The sequence below is a fragment of the Myotis lucifugus genome, unplaced genomic scaffold (genome assembly GCF_000147115.1).
Source record: "Myotis lucifugus unplaced genomic scaffold, Myoluc2.0 scaffold_220, whole genome shotgun sequence".
In the NCBI taxonomy this organism is placed as follows: domain Eukaryota; kingdom Metazoa; phylum Chordata; class Mammalia; order Chiroptera; family Vespertilionidae; genus Myotis; species Myotis lucifugus.
This window is the reverse complement of record NW_005871268.1, coordinates 1,402,667-1,425,082: the sequence shown is the minus strand read 5'-3', so window position 1 is coordinate 1,425,082 and position 22,416 is coordinate 1,402,667. Positions and strand designations below refer to the sequence as shown.

General features: G+C 36.9%; 1 protein-coding gene across 3 annotated transcripts in view; it reads left to right on the top strand.

Moving 5' to 3' along the window:
• The window catches only part of ABCD3 (ATP binding cassette subfamily D member 3), an 86,191-nt gene that overhangs the window by 41,614 nt on the left and 22,161 nt on the right, over nucleotides 1-22,416 (top strand). For all 3 annotated transcript variants that reach the window (XM_006098093.3, XM_023761859.1, XM_023761860.1), the window contains 12 exons: nucleotides 1,552-1,621; nucleotides 3,807-3,904; nucleotides 4,258-4,381; nucleotides 6,669-6,725; nucleotides 9,519-9,661; nucleotides 13,037-13,106; nucleotides 16,863-16,932; nucleotides 17,014-17,111; nucleotides 17,509-17,600; nucleotides 20,049-20,140; nucleotides 20,232-20,304; nucleotides 20,432-20,495. In XM_006098093.3, coding sequence (XP_006098155.1) covers nucleotides 1,552-1,621; nucleotides 3,807-3,904; nucleotides 4,258-4,381; nucleotides 6,669-6,725; nucleotides 9,519-9,661; nucleotides 13,037-13,106; nucleotides 16,863-16,932; nucleotides 17,014-17,111; nucleotides 17,509-17,600; nucleotides 20,049-20,140; nucleotides 20,232-20,304; nucleotides 20,432-20,495 — 1,051 coding nt within the window. The remainder of the gene's footprint in view (nucleotides 1-1,551; nucleotides 1,622-3,806; nucleotides 3,905-4,257; nucleotides 4,382-6,668; nucleotides 6,726-9,518; nucleotides 9,662-13,036; nucleotides 13,107-16,862; nucleotides 16,933-17,013; nucleotides 17,112-17,508; nucleotides 17,601-20,048; nucleotides 20,141-20,231; nucleotides 20,305-20,431; nucleotides 20,496-22,416) is intronic.

Sequence of the window (22,416 nt, the reverse complement as noted above, 5' to 3'; positions counted from 1 at the left end):
ATTTTGTGTGTTTCGCAGCTTGGGCAGCACTAAAGCACTTGGTTTTATGTAAAGTTTGGTTCAAACAATTTTAAATCTCTAAACCTTTTGTTCTGTCTTAATTGCTTTGTGTCTCTAATATTCTTATTGCTACAAACAACACTTTTGTGTGCTTCTATTTTAACTTTTTTCTAGCTCAACTTAAATTTTTTAACTTTTTAGTAGTTGTATCAAAATTGGACTATTGATTTTTATACCAGTCTAAAGTAACATTTCCCAAAGTATGTTCTGTGGAATGCTAGTTATGACAGAGGAAATGCTGCAACATGCTACAAAGTCCTCTCAGAGAGTCACAATGCACATATACATTTAAGTGCTTTGAGAAGGTCTTCGGTAAAGATATTTGTTAGCTTTGTTTAAGCCAGGTTTTCCTGAATTTATTTGACCATGGAATTATTATTTTTTTATCTAAAAGATCAGCTAACATAACTTGGCATTATTCACCTAATCCTTCATTAAAAGCAAATTATTCTCTATCATATACCGTGTGTGTGTGTGTGTGTGTGTGTGTGTGTGTGTGTGTGTGTGTGGTTAGGTTTAAATAATTTAGTGCAGTATTTTTCAAAATATATTTTATTTATACTTGAAGTATTAATGTTATTTGATGAAAGTGTGTGATCAAATAAATTCTATCTCTTTACTGGATCATAGATGTACAGTACTCAAATATTCTTTACTTACATTATATTAATGGCTTTCAAACTTTTTAAAAAAGTAGTGGAACCCTTACATTAAAAGTTCTTAATGGATATTTAGAAACAAATAAGTAAAATTGATCAAAAACAGATTCAAAAAAGAGGAGCTTGTTTAGTTGAAGTATGTTAACAGACCTTGAGACTCTGAGGAACCCTATTGATTTACTGAGTTATTTTATTTAGTCTCCAGGGTCAGCAAAGTAGACCTGCAGGTCAAAGCCCAATGCCGTCTGTTGTGGTAAAATTTTATTAGGACGGCACTGGTTTCATTCTTGGCAGTTTTTGTTCTACAGTAGCAGAAGTGAGTGTTTGCAACAGAGACCTGATGGCCCACAGACTTTAAAATATTTGCTCTTGACCCTTTATAGTAGGAATTTGCTGATCTCTCATTAAGTCTATGTGTTCATAACAAGGCAGAATCAGAATGTTAAAACATTTTAAAAACAAAGAAATACTAGTTTGTTTTATCCATAGTAACCCATTCCTGAGTGTGTAGAGTTAATTGTTTTGCCATCTAAACCCCTTTTGTGGCAGCCTAAGCCTTTTTAAAAAATTAACATTTTGACTAAGGAAAGAACTAGTTCCTCTTATTTAATGCTGCCTTTTATATAGAGTGATTTTCAAGAAAGCTGTTTAAAACGATAAAATTTCAAAAGTTGAAACATGTATTTGTAAGAAAATATTTAGCATCTTTTTTTTGTATTCTTTTGATTCAATAAAAATTTGCAAGAGTAATTTTACAGCTGTTTTCAGAAGTTTTCTTAGTGTAAAATATTGCTTCTTTTGCAACTAATGCATTGCATGTGGTGGTTTGCAGTGGTATCATTGGTCGTAGCAGAAAAGATTTCAAGAGATACTTATTCAACTTCATCGCTGCCATGCCTCTCGTAAGTGGAATTCTTTAAATTTATACAGCGGAAAAAATTGCATCTTCCAAAAATCTTTAAGGATATTTACTTATTAACTTCTTTAAAGACTTATGATATGGAGTTCCTATTTTGAATTTAGTTTTATAACTGTAGTAGAACATTTCAATGTAAACCTTTACACTAGATGAAAAATTAAAAGAATGTCTACATATGTGGATTTATTTTTAACCTTTAAGCTAAGGTTTCTTGAATATTTATAGCATCCCACTAAATGGGAGTAGTCCGTGTCCCCCCCCCCCCCCCCCCCCCCGCCTCCCCAATTCCCCAGTGTGAGAACCAAAAATGTCCCATGGGGCTGAGCTTGGGTGGTGGTGGGGGGGGAGGGCGGCACAAAATCATCCTGATTTACATTTATTGCTTCAGGCCACAATATTATAGTAACTCAAACCACTGATAATAAATTACAGTTTAAGTTAAACTGTAATTTATTATCTGAATTTATTAAAAATAAAGGTGAGTATTTGTTCTAAATCAGTGGTTCTCAACCTTCCTAATGCCGTGACCCTTTAATACAGTTCCTCATGTTGTGGTGACCCCCAACCATAAAATTATTTTCGTTGCTACTTCATAACTGTAATTTTGCTACTGTTATGAATCGTAATGTAAATATCTGATATGCAGGATGTATTTAGGCAACCCCTGTGAAAGGGTCGTTCGACCCCCAAAGGGGTCGCGACCCACAGGTTGAGAACCGCTGTTCTAAATTATAAGTGATTTTCTTAGCTTTGGTTTTTGTTCCATTTTATTGGCACTATAAGAATTTTAATATTTTAAATGTGGGAGTTAAAAGGAGGAACTTGGTTGTAAAATGCATTAATTATATGTCAGATTTAATAAAGCTGAGATAAGTAGCTTAGCTATCAGTCAAAAAATGAGATTAAGCAGAAAATCAGTTTTGTTTTTTTTTTGGATAAAAATTTTATGTAAATATGACTCAGAACTATAGAAAAATATATATATATATGGCTAATATGCAAAGTGTCCACTCGGAGTTCGACCTGGAGACTGGAGTTCAATCGTTCACTATGACATGTGCTGACCACCAGGGGGCGTCATGGAACGAAGGAAGGCCCCGGCCGGTAGCCATCAGCCAGGGAAGGAAGACCCCTGCTGGCAGCCAGAAGGCCCCGATCGGCCCTGATCGCCAGCCAGGCCTAGGGACCCTACCGGTGCACGAATTTCGTGCACTGGCTAGTTTTAATATAATGATGGAAAAAAGTAGTAAATATGACTCTAGAAATAATCTGTAGGTATAAGACATACAACTTTAAAAAATATATATTTTTTTATTGATTTCAGAGAGGAAGGGAAAGGTGATGAAAGAGAATCATTATTGGGTGCCTCCTACATGCCCCACTCTGGGGATCAAGCCTGCAACGTGGGCATGTAACCCAACCGGGAATCAAACCATGATCTCCTGGTTCATAGGTTGATGCTCAACCACAGATCCACGCCAGTCAGGCTATACTACTTTTTAAAACAAATACAGATGCAATATGTATAGAATTCCATTGTCTGGGGTTGTAACACTGGTAGTAGGAAGCAGAAAGTATACACAAATGTCAGTACTTCTTAAAAGCAAGTTCTTTACATTAGATAGGAAGGTGACACATTTGGCTTTTTTTTCTACCAGAATAAACGGTAGCTAGAGACTTCTCAGAATTAATGATATTAACATACTCTAAAATTAAGTTCCAAGTAAAGTTTAACATATCAGGATAATAGAGCCTTTGGCTTAGCACAGTGATGGCGAACCTTTTGAGCTCGGTGTGTCAGCATTTTGAAAAACCCTAACTTAACTCTGGTGCTGTGTCACATATAGAAATTTTTTGATATTTGCAACCATAGTAAAACAAAGACTTTATTTTATATATTTAAATGCCATTTAACAAAGGAAAATCAACCAAAAAAATGAGTTCGCGTGTCACCTCTGACACGCATGTCATAGGTTCGCCATCACTGGTTAGCATGTTCTTTTTGTATCTTTGTAAATTTTAAGTAAAACAGAACTGAATTATATAAATTTGGACTATTAATTATAAAAATCATAGGATTTGGGGACATAGCCAATGACAGAGAAATACATTGTGATTTAGTAAGTAGAAATTAAGCAAAATCAGTAATATGTGTTTGTTTGTTTTAGATCTCTCTGGTTAATAACTTCTTGAAGTTTGGGTTAAATGAGCTCAAACTGTGCTTCCGAGTAAGGCTAACTAAATACCTCTATGAGGAGTATCTCCAGTAAGTAATAACCTATTTTTATATTAAGATACTTAAATTGAACGGTGATACTTATGATGTTGAGATGTAGATTTTCTTTTTTGTTGGCTATGTTTTCAAGAAACTTGCTTTTAGACCCAGAAACATATAAGGAAAGACCCAGTATTTAGAATCTATAATTCTGGCTCTTCCATTAATTGGCAAGTCATCCTTCTCTAGACTTGTTTCCTCATCTTTAAAGTAAATTAGGACAATCTCTGGGGCCTCTTCCAACTCCAAACTTTTCTGTTTCTATTAATGTGAATTAAGTAGTATAATGTGAGTTTTTAAAAAATATCATTTGTTTTAAAGTCATTTTCTTATTGCTATTTTAGAGCTTTCACATATTATAAAATGGGGAATCTGGACAACAGAATAGCTAACCCAGACCAGCTGCTTACACAAGATGTAGAAAAGTTTTGTAACAGTGTAGTTGATCTGTATTCAAATCTTAGTAAGGTAAGTGTCTTAATTTTTTATTATTACTTGTTAATTTTTTGAATTTTGAATCTCAGCAAATTTATGTAAAATTGTTTTGATTCATATAAGAGCATCATGTAAATATTTAATACTTTTATGAGAAAATTTGAGTTATAATAGTTTTAACTATAATTATTTAATTTTTTATATTATTTTTATAATGTGCTTTAGCTAAGAACTGAGAATTTAGTGTCTTATAAAGATTTCATAAGAATATTAAGTCTGATTTCAGTAAAACAACAAAAATTTACATTTTTATCTTTTGACCTCTCTATTTTCTGCAATTGTTAAGAGATCTGCAGTCAATTTATGCTTCTAGTTCTACATCCATTACCATTAGGCTAGCATTTCTTTCTGCCCATTCTCTCCTTCAGTATCTCTAATTCTATTAGATCATTTAAATAATAGTCAAAAAGCTTTCATAAGATACTAATTTACACATGCACTTGGACATGTAGTGGGTACCTGTGAGACTATCTACACAGCATTTCCTCCCCTCTTCATTTTAGATGATGCTCCATTTCTCACTTCGATGCACATGACAGCTCTTGGTCTGCAGTGGGAGCTTGTCTCAGACTGGACCGTTTATAGTATCTTTGCCTCTGGCCACAATTGATCCAGATATCCATATACAAGGGGCTTGGTCACAGTGTAAGAACAGGAATGCTCTGCTTCAACCATGTGGATGGAGGGAGGATAGGCAATTCTTAGAAAAGTAATATGTATTCACAAGAGCTTCACTCCTCATGATATGCCCACTGCTAAGATACCTTTTCACTTCATGCCAAACCTTGTCTTTATTCTGCTTTCTAGAAGAAGCCTTTGCTAACTGGTTCCAAACTCTAGGAACTCTGACAAAACTATATTGTTCAGTAATTCAGCTTTCTTTTCACCCATTACCACATTTATTTATTTATTGTTTATATTTATCTTTATTGTTGGAAGTATTACAGATGTCCCCTCTTTACCCAGCTGCCCACCACCTCCGTCCCAGCCCACTCCCCCAGGCCTACCACATTATGGTCTGGGTCCATGGGTTATGCATATATGCATATAAGTTCTTTGGTTAATCTCTTCCTGTCCCCCCTTCCCTCTGAGATTTATCAGTCCATTACCATATTTTAAAGTTTGTTCTGTATATATGTGAGTGTGTGGGGTTAATATATAAAGTTTTTCATGTAATTCTGTAGACTTCTAGTCTTTACATCTTGGCACTTGATCAAGTCTACAGCTCAGGTGTTGTCACATCTGCAGTAGAATAAAATACCAAATTAATTGCTATGCATTATAATATATTTACTTTTAATATTATCTTATTGTTTGAACTCTGACTTAAATTATGAGTAATTTTTATCAACTTTTAAATGTACTTGAATTTCACAGGTATCATAATTTATAAGGCAAAAAGAAAGTAGTACTAGCCAATTAATAAACCAAGTCCCTGATCCTTGTAATGTATTTATCAGTCAAAAAGGGGTGGCTCTAGACTTAAGTGAGCGAACTCAATTTGAATTTCTTGAGAAACACTTCAAAAAACACTTTTAGCATGTCAGTTGAGCTGTCTCTGTGTGAGGTTCTTAATGTATTGTTTTAGTCCTAGAAATTTTTTTTTTTTCTTGGAATTTTGATGTTCGTCAGCAATTTTTCATTTATTTTTACTACCACTTGATTTTTTTTTTTTTCGCTAAAAGTATTACAAAGGGTATTACATAAGTGTCCTTTTTTCCCCCCGGCCCTAGTCCTAGAAATTTGAATTTTATATCAGAAGATTATATTCATAAATAGGCTTACTATGTTATTTCAACATATAGATGTTCTGACAAAATAATAGAATCAAACAGTAATAAGAGCAGGAAGAGCCTCTCATTTTTATAGGTGAAGATATATAGAAACCAGAAAAGCTGGTAGCACATTTGCAGTTACAACTTGGGTCATTTTATGTCTTTGCACTACCTTGAGAAATTGCTTAGTTACTAATGGTCAGTTATCACAGTAGAGCTACCTTAGGTGATGAAAAGTGATAAAATTTTTCCACCAGTCAGTAGACATTGGTCAGTCTTCTCCATTTTCTATTTTTTTTACAATAAGAACTGCCTTTTATGTAATCATTGATCAACATGTTACAGTACATTATACACAGTGGGAACTCTACATGTTAACAATTACATGTTATATATTAAATAGCATTTTGTATTTAATGTATTAGCTATCAATCTAGGTAACCTAATTCTTTTTACTGATATACCTTGTGATACTTATTTTACAGCCATTTTTAGACATAGTTTTGTATATCTTCAAGTTAACGAGTGCAATAGGAGCTCAGGTGAGTTTACTTTTATTCTGCTTTTTAAATTACTGTAATGCTGTATTGTGAATGGCTGGGTGGTTTGTAAGAATATATTTTATATCTCAAGAACATGTTTTTATAAGATTTACCTAATAAAGTCTAGTTATAAAATAATGCTATACTAGAGCTTTAAAATTTTTTCTAATATGGCTTTTTAATTTTCCTTAAATCAGATACTTGAAAAACTTGTGTGGTATTGATAACCATAAGTGCAGTGTTTAACATTGAACATACATGTACTTATTGTTGCAAAGTAATGTCTAAAAAGAGATTTGGAAACAATAATTTAAATATGAAATTTGAATGTTAAAATATCAGGAATGCTTTTAGAATGGCTATACCAGTTTCAAGGATATTTTATGATAATATATATGGTTGTTATATGAGCCTAATTACCCTGTCTCTGATATTTGTGTTGGTAAGAGTGACCTTTAATTTTTTCCTGAGTATTCTTATTAAAGTTTAACTTTAGTCATTTAATATGTAATGTTATTGTTATCTCTATATATAAAAGCCTACGCAACTGGCCGACCTGCCGGTAGCTATGATGCGCACTGACCACCAGCGGGCAGACGCTCAATGCACAGGCATGGAAACTGGAACAGACTGATGAATCTCAGAGGGAAGAGATTAACCAAAGATCTTATATGCATACTAGAGGGCCGGTGCATTGTTGGGGTCCCTCAGCCTGGCCTGTGGGATTGGGCCAAAACTGCTCTCCAACATCCCCTGAGGGTCCTAGATTGCGAGATGGTGCAGGCCAGGCCAAGGGACTCCACTAGTGCACGATTGGGGCCAGGGCGGGACGTGGAAGGTTGGCCAGCTGGGGAGGGTCCGTGGGAGGGCTCCGGGGCGTGTCTGACTTATCTCACTTAGTCCCGATTGGTTGTACCCCAGCAGCAATCTAACCTACTGGTCGGAGCATCTGCCCCCTGGTGGTCAATGCACATCATAGCGAGCGGTTGAACAGCCTTAGCATATCATTAGCATATTACGCTTTGATTGGTTGAACAGACAGCTTAGTATATTAGGCTTTTATATATATATATATAGGGTATATATATATAAAAGCCTAAGCAACCAAACGACCAGTCAACGGGTCGCTATGATGTGCACTGACCACCAGGGGGCAGATGCTCAATGCAGGAGCTACCCCCTGGTGGTCAGTGCGCTCCCACAGCCAACCTCCTGCAGCCAGCCAACCTCCCATTGTCCTTCCCCCCAGCCAGCCGGCCCCGATCGGCCCCAATTGCCGGCCAGGCTGAGGGACCCCACCCATGCACAAATTTGTGCACTAGGCATGTAGTAACCATATAATAATAGTTGGTTTATGTGTGTGTGTGTGTGTGTGTGTGTGTGTGTGTGTGTAAATTGATTAGTAAATAATTTTGATTAGTTGTTTAGTAATTGATTAGGTGATTAGTAATTTATATAGTGGTTTTTGTTCCTTTCCAAATATATATATTGTAGTTGATTAGTAAATAATTTATATAGTGGTTTTTGTTCCTTTCCAAAAAGCTGGGAACAGCAGTTTTCTATTTGAATTTTATTGTCTACCTTTATTTTGCTATTTCTGGATCCAGGCTTAATCATTCTTATAGCATGTTTTCGTTATAAGAAGTGAATAGGCCTAATCCCTCTTGTCTCTATGCTGTAATATTTTTTTATGGTTCTTATTACATTTTATCTGATTCTGCATTTTTTGAAGGTAGAAACTATGTTTTAGTTATATTTTTGCCCATACTTGTTGCAATGCATTGAATCAGTTGTATTTAATTTAAAAAATCTTGAATAAACACTGTATTTTACACATATTGTGCTGGCGGGTAGGAATGAAAAGATGAGTAAGACAGGAACTACTGAGGAGGGATTATGATCTGATAAAAGAGGTATTCGAGCAATTATAATGCAGAGTGATAAGTCCAATAATAGAAGTTTGAATAAAATATTTACTCTTGGAAGAATTGGAAGTGATATCTGAGCTGCTTTGAGAAGGATGAGTAGACATCCCTGAATGTCAGGCTTGTCAGACATAAGAACAACCTCATTGAATGGCATGTTCAGGAAACAATTATTTTCGTATGGCAGAACATAGCATTTGTATGGGAATGAGGGAAGTGTCATGATGAGCTTGGGAAGGTCAGCTTGAAGACTCTGCCTTGGAATGGTCAGTGGGTGATGAGGTCGCTTACCAAGTTAGAAAGTGTAGAGCTGGAAGCAAGATGTATGAGAATGGAAAGGCAGATGGAGCTTGTTTGGGGAAGCTAGGCTTGAGGCTCTACAGAACAGTGAAGTGAAGATGAATAGTACTTACTTGGAAATAATTTCTTGGGTTTTTAGGAATGATGGGACTAGAGATATAAATTTGGGAGAAGAAAGCTGAGAAAGAAACCTCAGAGAATATTAACATTCAAAGAGAAGGTAAAAAGGAGATCTGAATTATTGTGGAATCTTGAGTAAATATCAAGAAGAGTTCCATTGGGAAAGTTAGATACCATAAAGAGTGATGATGACTGACTGCAATTAGGAGTTCTTAGGTGAGCATATTTGGGAGAGCTGGGGATGAGCTGCAGAGGTGGGAGGAGGAATAGATGAATAGTAAAAGCTTAGAGGTCCAGTGTGTGTTTTTTCAGAAAAGAAGGGAAAAAATTAGTCAAAAGATCAACTTTTCTCAAAGTCACAACTTAATTATAGAAATTGTATATGTTGTGATCAGTAAATTTATTAAATATCCTTGAACTTTGTGTCTTTCTCTTGCAATAATAATAGGGCCCAGCGAGCATGATGGCCTATTTGCTTGTTTCTGGGCTGCTCCTAACTCGACTTAGAAGACCCATTGGTAAGATGACAATAACTGAGCAAAAGTATGAAGGAGAGTATAGATATGTTAATTCCCGGCTCATTACAAACAGGTAAGGAGAAATGTATTAAATGTATTTAGCTGTACTAAAAATGTATTTTTATGGATATTGATACCATGTAAGTCAGTGGTTCTCAACCTTCCTAATGCCGTGACCCTTTAATACAGTTCCTCATGTTGTGGTGACCCCCAACCATAAAATTATTTTTGTTGCTACTTCATAACTGTAATTTTGCTACTGTTATGAATCATAATGTAAATATATGATATGCAGGATGTATTTTCATTGTTACAAATTGAACATAATTAAAGCATAGTGATTAATCACAAAAACAATATATAATTATATATGTGTTTTCTGATGGTCTTAGGCGACCCCTGTGAAAGGGTCGTTTGACCCCCAAAGGGGTCGTGACCTACAGGTTGAGAACTGCTGATGTAAGTTGACTTCAAAACTCTAGTAACACTGTAAATGAAATTAGGTGTGTGTGTGTATTACCTCTTTTGAAAATATACATTTTGAAGGATATCAGTTTTATAACCTTTTTTTCTGGTTAACTATGTAGTATTTCTGATTCACTTCTTCATGTTATTGACTAATTTTGTTAATTTAACTTTAAACATAGTCAAAATACAATTCAAATTTATATATAATACTCAAAAGAAAATTTTGTCTCAATTTATCTCAAAATGTTTTTAAGACTGTGTTTGTAATACTCAGTAATTCAGTCTTACTGCCTGTGCTTCTACCTATTTTCCACAAAAATCCAAAATAGGAAGAAAAAGTATTGAGCTTTGGAGCCAGCCTGACTAGTTTCAAAATCTACCTCTTCTACTCATCCATTATATATTCAACAACTTTTGGCAAGTCGTGTATAGCTTCACCTTTTTTGTTTATAATAGGTAGATAACAGGCCTATTTTGAGGATTAAATATGAAATATAAGTAGCTTGTAGGACAGTTTTTTTTTTCAAAAAATACATTTTTATTGATTTCAGAGAGGAAGGGAGAGGGAGCGATAGAAACATCATTGATGAAAGAGAATCACTGATAGGCTGCCTCCTGCATGCCCCCACTGGGGATCGATCCCACACCCAGGCATGTGTCCTTGACCAGAACCAAACCTGGGACTCTTCAGTCCGCAGGCTGACGCTCTATCTACTGAGCCAAACCAGTGAGGGCTATAGGACAGTTTTAAAAAATTTTATTTTTTAATATTTATTATTGAGAGCATTATAGATATCTACCCCCCTCCCCCATTTCCCCGTCTACCCAGACCCCAATCCTCTCCCAGTCCATACCACTCTGTTGTCTGTGTCCATGGGTAATGCATGTATGCATATAAGTTCTTTGGTTAATCTCTTCCCACCTTCCCTTCCCCCTTCCCTCTGAGATTCCTCAGTCTGTTTACAGGACAGTTTTTGATATGTAACGGTGCTCAGTAAATTTTCTCATATATTGACCTGTCAACTGTATGTTATTTTTAGGGTACTAATATTTATTATTACCCTATAGGCATTTACAAAATTACTCTTTTAATAGTTCCCTCTTCCTTTATTTCCTTAGATTGCTAAAATGGTACTGGCTTTAAATAAGGTTTTATGCTCCAGGGAGGCAGAGAATAGACGGTTGCATAGAGAGGTGATTTGCCAAGTGACTGAAAGATGGTATCAGCTAGGATTCTTTTATTGTAAGAAACAGAAAACCCTGACTCAGAGGGCTCCAACCTAAGGACATTTACTACTTCACATAAGAACTCGTAAGGTAGAGCAGTTCCTGACTCTTTGATGTTCTCTTTGCTCTGCCTCCTTTTATGTTGCCCCTTTCTTCAGCCTGGTTCTTCTTGTGATAATAAAATGTCAAAAGCAGTTCCAAATCTCATTAACCTTCTTCCCTTGCAAAAAGTCTGGAAACAAAAATGGAGCCATTTCTTCTGCTGTATGAGAGCAAGGAAACTTCCCCAGAAACCGTACTGCAGACCTTCTTTCACATCTCATTGGCCAGAATTGTGATTTGCTCAGGCATGCCTCAAGCATTTACAGCAAAGTGATTGGCTTAGAACATAGAAACTCATCCCCTGTAGATGGTGTTGAGGCCATTACTAAACCTTTTGGATACCCAGAAAAGGATAGGTAACTTTAAGAAAATTGGGGTTCTCTTAGGGAAAAGGATGAGAACAAGAATAGGTGTTGGAAAGGCAGCCATCAGTACTCTAGGATGTCTTGTCCTTTCAGGTTTTAGAGTGGGTCTAAGATGACTCAGTTCAGGGGAAGTAGAATTCTTACCCCATCTTCTTCCATCAGCTTAAATGTGAAGAGGAGATCGAAGGAAATAAGAAAACTAATTGTAGGTGCAGATTCTGTTTCTGTTTCTGATGCTTTGGGGCTCTCATTGTATCAAGGGAACCATGAAACAGGTCAGACATGATGAATATTTATGGCAAGTTAATTTTACTTGAAGGAGTTGAAATAGAAGCTACCTTATTTTTATGATGGAGAAAATACAGGCATATTTTGAAGTAGAATATGTATTTCACATAATTATTAAAGGAGAAAAGAAACTTGAAATAATTAGGTGTTTATTGAAGGCTGTTTTAACTGTGCCTCCTGGACTCCTACGTAAATCTTTCCTTTCCTTTGCTGTAAGAGGTGCTTTGCTGGGAAAGTTTATATCATACTGAATAAAATGCAAAGACTGAAACGAGGGTCAGATATGGTCAGTTTTAATCTCAACTACTTGACTTGCTAGCTGTATGACTTTAGCAAATTTACTTAATTACACTGAACCTTTCTTCATCTGTAAACACACCCTTTTATTTCTAGTCAAGACACTTGTGGCCCTTTTGGGCCCATTCAAACCAGCTCAAGAAAACGGAAGTTGTTGGGAGGGTATGGTGGGGTTCCAAGAATAAGAACAATTATCCAGCTAGGCCCCCTGGGAGCTGTCACTGTGAGGCTGTGAAGTCTGAGTTCGCTTTTCTGTCTTTCAAAGGCTGTATGTCATGGCATCACTACCTTTCTCTAGCTGTTGTTTTCCCCTCTCCTCCTATCTTGGTCTGTACTCAATTTGTAGTTTATGATGGCTGTCCCTGCCGTGCCTTCTGTATATCATGGCAGCTTCCTTCTCATTTCTTATTTCTTTATTCTGATTTCTGAGGGTCAGCACACTTTTTCCAGCCAGTTATATATGACACATACAACATATGGTTGCAGTCCAGTCTAGGATCTAGTCGGGTATGTATTCCTATGCTCTGATCAGCTGAGCCAGGAGCTGGGTCTCAAGTGCAGACCACTGCTTGAGATGTACTTGGTGAGCTCTTAGTCACAAAATGCCCATTTAGATAAAAATACTCAGTCATAAAATACTGTTTTGCAATTTTTCAGGCTTGGTTAACATCAAAATTAATTGCTAATTTTTTTTTTAATAGTGAAGAAATTGCCTTTTATGATGGGAATAAAAGAGAAAAGCAGACAATCCATGCGGTCTTCCAAAAACTGGTAAGAAAACATGCTTGAGGCTCATGTATTTATGGAAAGATTTTTTTTTTTTTTGCTTATGTAAAATACAAATATATTGTTTTCATTAAGCAATATGAGAATAAAAACTATCATATCAATATATTAAGTTGCCTATTATAAAATGGTAAATTTATTAAAATAATTGTCAGCATATTTTTACAGATGTTGCATAGGAGTCTTATTTAGTGATAAATTTAGTGATTTCTACAGAAAATTTGTTTCAATAGTATTCATGAAAATACTGTGAAGATTATTATTTAGAGCAGGGGCCAGCAAACTTTTTCTGTAAAGAACAACATAATACATATATAGTTTAGGTTTTTCAGGCCTTATGGTCTCTATTAAAGATATTCAACTCTGCCACTCAAATGTAGCCATCTATAATCTATAATAATAAAAGCGTAATATGCTAATTAGACCGGTAGACTTTCTGGAGGAAGCCGGGGCTAGGAGGGAAGCCTGGTGTTGGCAGCCGGGGAAGGAAGGCCTACTCTTGCATGAATTTCGTGCATCAGGCCTCTAGTATTCTATATATAAATGAATGAGTGTGGCTGTGTTCTAATAAAGGCTGGATTTGGACTGTGGGCCATAGTTTGTTGACCCGTGATTTACAATATAAACATTGTTTCTTGTGGAAACTATATTTCAGTTTTTATTTACTTGCCACTTGGAAAATTTGAATTCAAGTAATTTTATTTATTATTCATTCAAAAGATATTGAATGCCATCTAGTTGCCTGAGCTTGTTCTAGGTGCTAGTGTGTTAACAGTGGTGAATGTGATGGCAAAATCCTGCCTTTATGGAGCTTACATTTTAGTGGAAGCTGGTGAAATTTAATATATATTTGAAGTGATTTAAGAAGATTAAAATGGTTGCCATTTAAACTTATTTTATAAATTGGAATTTTGTCTTATGTATATTTAACATGACTGAACTTTGATAGTGCTCACTAAATTGCATTTAAGGTAATTTTCCAGGAGTCATTCACCAGCCCACTCTTAACATGGCTTGTTTATACTTATCCTTTACATTTCAGCCCAAAAGTTTACATCTTATTGATGCCTTGCCTTCTCTGATGAGTCTGTCTGAAATGGCCTCCACCAGTTACTTTCCATTTTAGTGATCTGTACCCTTAAAAGCATATATTGCAGTTTATAATTATCTGGTTTATTTGTTTATTAGTTTGTCTCTTTCATTAGAATGTAAACTCCATGAGCTCAGGAACTTTGTTCTATTCATTGTTGTATCTTCCATATTTAGCACACATGTAGCACACAGCATTCATTGAATAAATGTTCCAGCCATTATTCTTTGGCAGAAGGTAGTAAGAGCAAGCTACCCAGTACTTAGGAATGCCACATTTTAGTGGAGGAGTCAATAAACATGTAAACAAATGGATATTTTCTATGATTTTAGATGGTAATGAACTCTGTGACCAAAGATATAATAAGATAAAGTGGTAGAGTATGATGGAGGTTGTTTATTAGGTATTTTAGCTAGGAAGGCAAGATCCTTCTTGAGGAGGTGGCATTTCATCAGAAACCCACTTGAAGTGGGTGGGGGGTGTTAGTCACAAAATATCAGTATTAGCTGTAGGTACTTCCTAGATTCTAGGAAGACTGTATTCCTGGCAGTGAGCACGGCAAGAAGAAAGCCTTAGGCAGGAGCATGTTTTCGAAAGCTGCATTTCTGGAACTCAATCAAAGGAGCAAAGTAGAAGCAGATGAGGTTTAAGATAGAGCCCAGTGACAGATCATGCAGGACCTTGAATAATCCGATAGATGAAAAATGTGAGAACACTAAAGATGCAGAATAAAAAACATTTTTAGAGTTGTAATTTTGAGATAATGCATGTTCAGATTAAAGCTACACACTCGGACTTTGTGGCCTTAATTACATGAGCACTTGGTTCAAATTGAGTAGTAATATCATTCATAATAGACCAGATGTCTCAAACTAAAGTAAAGCATTGAGTGCCAATCTGGACTGCTAGTGTTCAACCTAAATGCTCTCATCCTTCTGTTCTTTTTGTTTTGATTATTAACAGCCAATAATCAAAACAAAGCAAAGCATATATGTATCTGATAGTATTGTGAATAAATATCATTGTACTATTACATGTAAAGGATCCCGCATTAACCTTCTTTATGTAATTTTCATTCTGTTTGTATAAAAATGGTTTCATGGACCATTATAAACCTTTGAACAATAATAGATACAGAGGCAGAACTGCCTCAAACAGATTGTCAAACTGCAGCGGGAAGGCCGGGGAGGGTTGGGGGGCAGGAGGGAGGGGGGTAAGAGATCAACTGAAGGACTTGTATGCATGCATATAAGCATAACCAATGGACATAAGACACTGGGGGGTAGGGGAGGCCAGGGGATTGTCAAGGCGGGGAAAAAAAGGGACACATATGTAATACCCTTTGTAATACTTTAAGCAATAAAAAAATTTAAAAAAAAAAGAAAAAAAGAAAAAAAAATGATTTCATGAAGTATTTGTTTGGCACCTGCTCTGAGATCATCATTGTGCTCAATTAAATGTGATCTAATCTAATAATAGACAAACATGGTAATTGACCTTACCTCCGCTACGCTTCCCATTGGCTAATCAGCAGGATATGCAAATTAGCCCAACCATGATGGCGGCCGGAAGCCACGCAGCTGAAGCGAGCAGGAGGCTTGCTTGCTCCAGTGATGGAGGAAGCCAAGCTTCCCTCCCTGCTGTGGCCGGGCTCTGAGCTCCACTCTAAGCAACAAAGTTGCAATTATAGAAACTAAACAAACCCCAGATATCTGCTTTCAGCAGGCCGTGGCCTTGGAGCTGGAGTGGCAACAAAGTTTCAATTATAGAAGGTAAATAAATCCCAGAATAAAAAAAAAAAAAGGAGAGGCTGGGAGCTTCAGTCGCCGGCTTGGCCAGCCTGAAAATAGCCCTCAGCTCCTCATCCAGACTGGCCAGGCACCCCAGTGGGGACCCCAACCCTAAAGGGGGTGTGACCAGCTGCAAATAGCCATCAGTCCCTCACCCAGGCTGGCCAGGCACCCAAGCGGGAGGGACCCCCACCCTGATCCGGGACAACCTTCAGGGCAAACCAGCCAGCCCCCACCCGTGCACCAGGCCTCTATCCTATATAGTAAAAGGGTAATATGCAAACTGACCTTAACAGCAGAAAGACTGGGAATGACTGGTCACTATGACACACACTGACCACCAGGGGACAGACGCTCAATGCAGGAGCTGCCCTCTGGTGGTCAGTGAGCTCCCACATGGAGGAGCTCTGCTCAGCCACAAGCCAGGCTGATGGCTGCCAGTACAGCGGTGGTGGTGGTGGGAGCCTCTCCTGCCTCCTCAGCAGTGCTAAGGATGTCCGACTGCAGCTTAGGTCTGCTCCCCACTGGCAAGTGGACATCCCCCGAGGGCTGCCAGGCTGCCAGAGGGATGTCTGATTGCCAGCTTAGGCCCAATCCCCCAGGGAGCAGGCCTAAGCCAGCAGGTGGTCATTCCCCGAGGGGTCCCAGACTGCAAGAGGGCACAGGCTGGGCTGAGGGACCCCCCCAGTGCACAAATTTTTGTGCACCGGGCCTCTAGTATACAATATAATCAGAAATCATTTGCAGTCAGTAAATATTTGTTGAATAAATATATTATACAGTTTATTTTATCCTTATGGTAGATTTGTGTGTTTTTTAAACATAGAAAATAATTATTTTTTTGCTTTTGCTTTCTGCCAGGTGGAACACCTACATAATTTCATTTTGTTTCGGTTTTCTATGGGCTTCATCGATAGCATAATTGCCAAATGTAAGTATGCTATAAAAGAGATAGTGGAATGAGATTTGTGGAATAAGTGGAGTATTTTAAATCTTAATTGCTTTGTTTCAGATCTTGCCACTGTAGTTGGTTACCTAGTTGTCAGCCGCCCTTTCCTAGATTTGTCTCATCCTCGACATCTCAAGAGTACGCATTCAGAACTTCTGGAGGTAAAGTAGTAATAATAATAATAATAATGGTACATTGAAAATTTAAATATAAAAATAAAGAAAACCTAGTTTTTGCCCTAGCCGGTTTGGCTCAGTGGATAGAGCATCAGCCCTTGGATGGAAGGGTCCCAGGTTTTATTCCAGTCCAGGGCATGTACCTTGGTTGCAGGCTCGATCCCTGGTCCCTGTCGGGGCATGTGCAGGAGGCAGCCAATCGATGTGTTTCTCTTGCATCGATGTTTCTCTCTCCCTGTCTCTCCCCTGCCCTTCCACTCTTTCTAAAAATTAATGGAAAAAATATCCTTGGGTAAGGTTTAAAAAAAAAAAAGAAGAAAAAGAAAACCTAGTTTTTAATCTTAGAAACGTAAGTGAAAACTAATATTTATTTCTATTTAAGGATTACTACCAAAGTGGAAGGATGCTTTTGCGGATGTCTCAAGCTCTGGGTCGAATAGTTTTGGCTGGCCGTGAAATGACTAGATTGGCTGGGTAAGTAAGATTAGTATTGAGCAGTTGCAGAGAATTTTTAAAAATATGTTATCCTTAATGATTGTGCTCTGTTGAGGGTAAGATCAGTGATAACTGAAGCTGCTACTCCTGGAAGCTGGTTTTGATAAAGAATTAAGGAAGATTTTTCTCTGATAGTGAAGTCTTTATGTTTCCTTTAGATAGTTGTTTTGAGCCTTAAACTAGGTTAGGATTTCTTAAACTGCTTCATGGACACTGGTATTCAGTAATCTGGGAAATGTTCAATCATGGCAGTCTTATTAATTCACAGAAAATTAAGTTAATGAATAGAATCTTCTCAGTTGAACTTTCTGTTTCCCATAATACTTTGTTTTTCTTAAATCTTTGATACTGGCAACCTAGCAAAAGATGAACAAAGATGAGGTTGATATTAATGGGATAAAATGAAAAGTTATCTTGTGGTATCTGTAGGTACAGTTGTAAATATGGTCATATTGTCTAAGAATATTGTTCTTAGACCATAAAATGGAATTAAATATTTCAGTATTTCAAGCTCTTAATATAAAAGGTTGGTATAAAAAACACACAGTATAATGTAAAAAAGGACCATAAATTTTAGATCAATGGAAAAATTGGATGGCTTAAGGTGTTTGCCAGGCCGGAGGTTCATTTGCATATTTCCTCTTTATTGCTCCCCCTCCTCCTATGGCAGTTAAAGTCTTCAGGGCAAGATAGAAGAAGTTGTAAACTATGTGCGGAACCTCTTTCACTTGCGAACGCTGACATTCTTCCTACTTAACTTTCTGGTGCAGTTCATGGCATACGGATGCTTCTGTTTCTTTAGGAGATTTCTGCTTGTTATTCACAGGAAAATCCTGTTTTGTGTCTCTGATATAGAACGCTTTCTCTTTGATGATGATGTCATTCTTATATGCCTCAAACTTTTGTCATTAGTTTTGATTTCTCTCTATTGCCACAGTGATTTCTATCTAATATTAAGAACATTTTATCTTTTCCCCTCTTTATTTTTAAAAAATACCTTTTAATTATTTTTTAATTATATCTTTTTTATTGATTTCAGAGAGGAAGGGAGAGGGAGATAGAAATATCAGTGATGAGAGAGAATCACTGATTGGTTGCCTCTTGTACGCCCCCTACTGAGGATTGAGCCTGCAATCTGGGCATGTGCAGGAATTGAACTGGTGACCGCTTGATTCCTGGGTCGTCGCTCAACCACTGAGCGACACCAACTGGGCTCTTTTCCCCTCTTTAGAATAAGAGAGGAATCTTCCAAATCTTCTGTTTGCAGGGTGATAGCAGCCATTTGGCATATCCTATATAATAAAAGCCTAATATGCTAAGTGTCCGGTCAGCCATTCAACCAATCAAAGCATGATATGCTAATGATATGCTAAGGCTGCTCAACCACTCGCTGTGACATGCACTGACCACCAGGGGGCAGACAATTGACTAGTTATTGTGATGTGCACTGACCACCGGGGGCAGATGCTCTGATTGGTAGGTTAGCTTGCTGCTGGGGTCTGGCTGATCGGGACGGGCTGGACATGCCCTGGAGCCCTCCTGCGGTCCCTCCCCAGCTGGCCAACCTCGCACATCCCTCCCCAGCCCTGAACGTACACCAGTGGGATACTGTGGCCTGGCCTGCACCCTCTTGCAATCCTGGCTGAGGGAACCCCCAACCCCCACCCCAAGTGCATGAATTTTGTGCACTGGGCCTCTAGTATATAATAAACACCTTCATCAGATAGAAGGCCATCTTTATACCAGGCTTTATAGCACACTCTAGCGGGAACTCATGGCCTATGGAATGCCCAAGTACTAGTCCTACTAGTATCTACTAGAAACTTCCTTAAACTTCTAGCAGCAAGCAACTTTCTTGACTTACTAGTACCTATTAAAGAAGTATCTGTTGAGGTAGGAATCCTATGAAACCTCTCCCTTTATCCCCATGTTTCTGCTTTTGTGCTGAAATGTAATAGTAAAACATGCATACTATCACTAATACTTTATGTTATTGAGACTTCTTTTAGGTTATTTTATTTACACTAGATAATAATTTTAAACTTCAGTTAAGTTTGCATAAAATAAAAGATGTGGGTGACTCGGTTGGAGCATTGTCCCATACACCAAAAGGTTGCAGGTTTGATTCCCAGACAGGGTACATGCCAATGTTGCTGATTTGATCCCAGGTCTGTGAGTGCATGGGAGGCAACCAGTCGATGTTTCCCTCCCTCCCTCCCTCCCTCCCTCCCTCCCTTCCTCCCTTCCTCCCTTTCTCTTTCTCTAAAAAAATAAAGAAGTAAAAACAAATCCTCGGGTGAGAATTAAAAAAAAAAAAGTAAAACAAGATATGAACTTACACAATGTTATATGTCAATTTTATCTCAAAAAATAAATAATATATGATAGCCTCTGGAGATTTGATCATAGCTTTTTTTTTAATTTCAGTTTTACTGCTCGGATTTCAGAATTAATGCAAGTATTAAAGGATTTAAAAACTGGAAAATACGAACGCACAATGATCTCTCAACAAGAAAGGGGTAAATATGAATGTTCTAGGTCTTACAATTTACGTTTTTGCTTTAATACACAGTGTGGTTATGATACTTTAATACTTATTTTCTATTTAAGGTACTGAAGGAGCACAAAGCATTCCCTTGATACCTGGAGCTGGAGAAATCATCAATGCTGATAACATTATAAAGTACGTACAGAAAAAGTCTTTTTAGGACCATAAATATTTGTTAAACTACATAGTACCCTTTTCTTTCAGCTACACTTGCTTAGTGTTTAATGTAAAATTAATCCTTTTTTATTAATTTCTTCTGTAGATTTGATCATGTTCCTTTAGCAACGCCAAATGGAGATATCTTGATCCGAGATCTTAATTTTGAAGTAAGTTTTAAAATGATTGTATAAAAACTTAACTTATCTTTAAAATGTGAAATGCATAAGGGTTGAATATTTAAAATAATTTTAAGGCTTGACTTAATCTCTGAATCCACAAAATTGCTTTAAAAAGTAAGTGCTTGAAATACTTAGAAATCTATTTTTCTTAATTGATAAGACTTTAGAGTTTCAGATATTACTATAAAAAGTCTTTTGCAAATAAAGTCCTTGGCTAGTGCAACTGAGGAACTGAATTTTAAATTGTATTTAATTTTAATAAATTTGATCTTTAGCCACATAACTAGTAGACAGCATAGCTCTAGAATTCCTCTCTATATGCCAATATATGTGGCCTTTTATCATTTGTGTTATGTGTAGGGGTTCTTTTCAACTGCTTTCTGATAGTTTACAAAATAAGGTATGTAATTATTAGATTTGTTTTTATTTTTTACTTTTAAAGATATTTTTATTGATTTCAGTGAGGAAGGGAGAGGGAGAGAGAGTTAGAATTATTAATAATGAGAAAGAATCATTGATTGGCTGCCTCTTTCACACCTCACACTGGGGATTGAGCCCACAAGCCAGGCATGTGCCCTGACTGGGAATCAACCGTGACCTCCTGGTTCATAGGTCGATGCTCAACCACTGGATTTATTTTTAAATTGTTATAATCTTACATGTCTTCAATTTTCCTATACTTAGTAATGTATCTTTATTAATTACATCTCCAGTTTCTTTTTTAAATGAAAAATGTTAGTTATGCTAAGTAGTTTGAATTTATTTAAATAACAATAAATATTGTATACTATATTTTTTAAAGCCAGGAAACACAAGTGGAAGTAGAGAAAATGTAAATATAGTTGGCAAATATTGAATGCCTACAAGTATTACAGAAGTGTTTTCTCATTTAGCTGTAGGTACTTCAGTCAGTTTGGTGTGTGTGTATCAGGCTTGATTTCAGGTATAAAACAGATCAGAACCCCATCTTCGTTAGATTTCAGTAGCCCCATTATTGCCACAACCCAAGGATCAAAAGGGTCATCAGATTTCTTCATTAAAGAATCCTCTTGGCCCTTTCTTCCGCTTTCCCTCACTCTGTCTTTATGCAGAAATAATTAATCCAACAATACAGATGCACACATAGCTTAAGCATGTGGGGTGGGATTTGGGACTCTATGTATACACAGATACATAAAGTAGGTAAGAGTATGATTATGGTCTGTAATATTACTCACTTTTATCATAAGGTACTACACGAAAGCTCTCATTTGCCTTTTAGTCCAAAAGCCCTTCCCATTAAGGCCCTTATGTTTGGATTTAATATACTTCCAGCCAGTTCTTATAACTTCATTTTTATAGTCTCAGAAAGGCCGTTGCTTTCTTGCTCTTATATTGGTTTCATTTGGAAAATCCTATTTGAGTACCCAGTTATGCCCCTACTTGTTCAGGTTTTTTTCTTTGTGACTATATTTTATACCCCCTGTTACCTATCCTGTGATTCTTTTGTTTTCGCCTCCACTGTTTCTTTGACTTCTTTTTGAGCTATTGTAATGAATTCCTCTTTCCTCTTCTGTCTCTGACTTAAGGAATTTTAAGTTAGACTTTGCTTTTCTCATTTATTTTTGTCTTTCCATTTTATTCTTTTTGTCTATTTGTTTTTGTTTTTTTATTGTTGACTCTATTGCAGATGTCTCTCATTCCCCCCCCCCCCCTTTCCACCCTGCCTCCCACCAGGCCTTTACCACTTTATTGTCCATGTCCATGGGTTATGCATATATGCATATATATTCTTTGGGGTGATCTCTTCCCATCCTCCCCTTCCTTCTCCCTCTGAGATCTGTCAGTCTGTTCTATGTATCCTTTTCATTGTTATCTTAACATAGCCTTCGTTATCAACAAACATCCTTCAGTTCTTTTTACCTCCAGT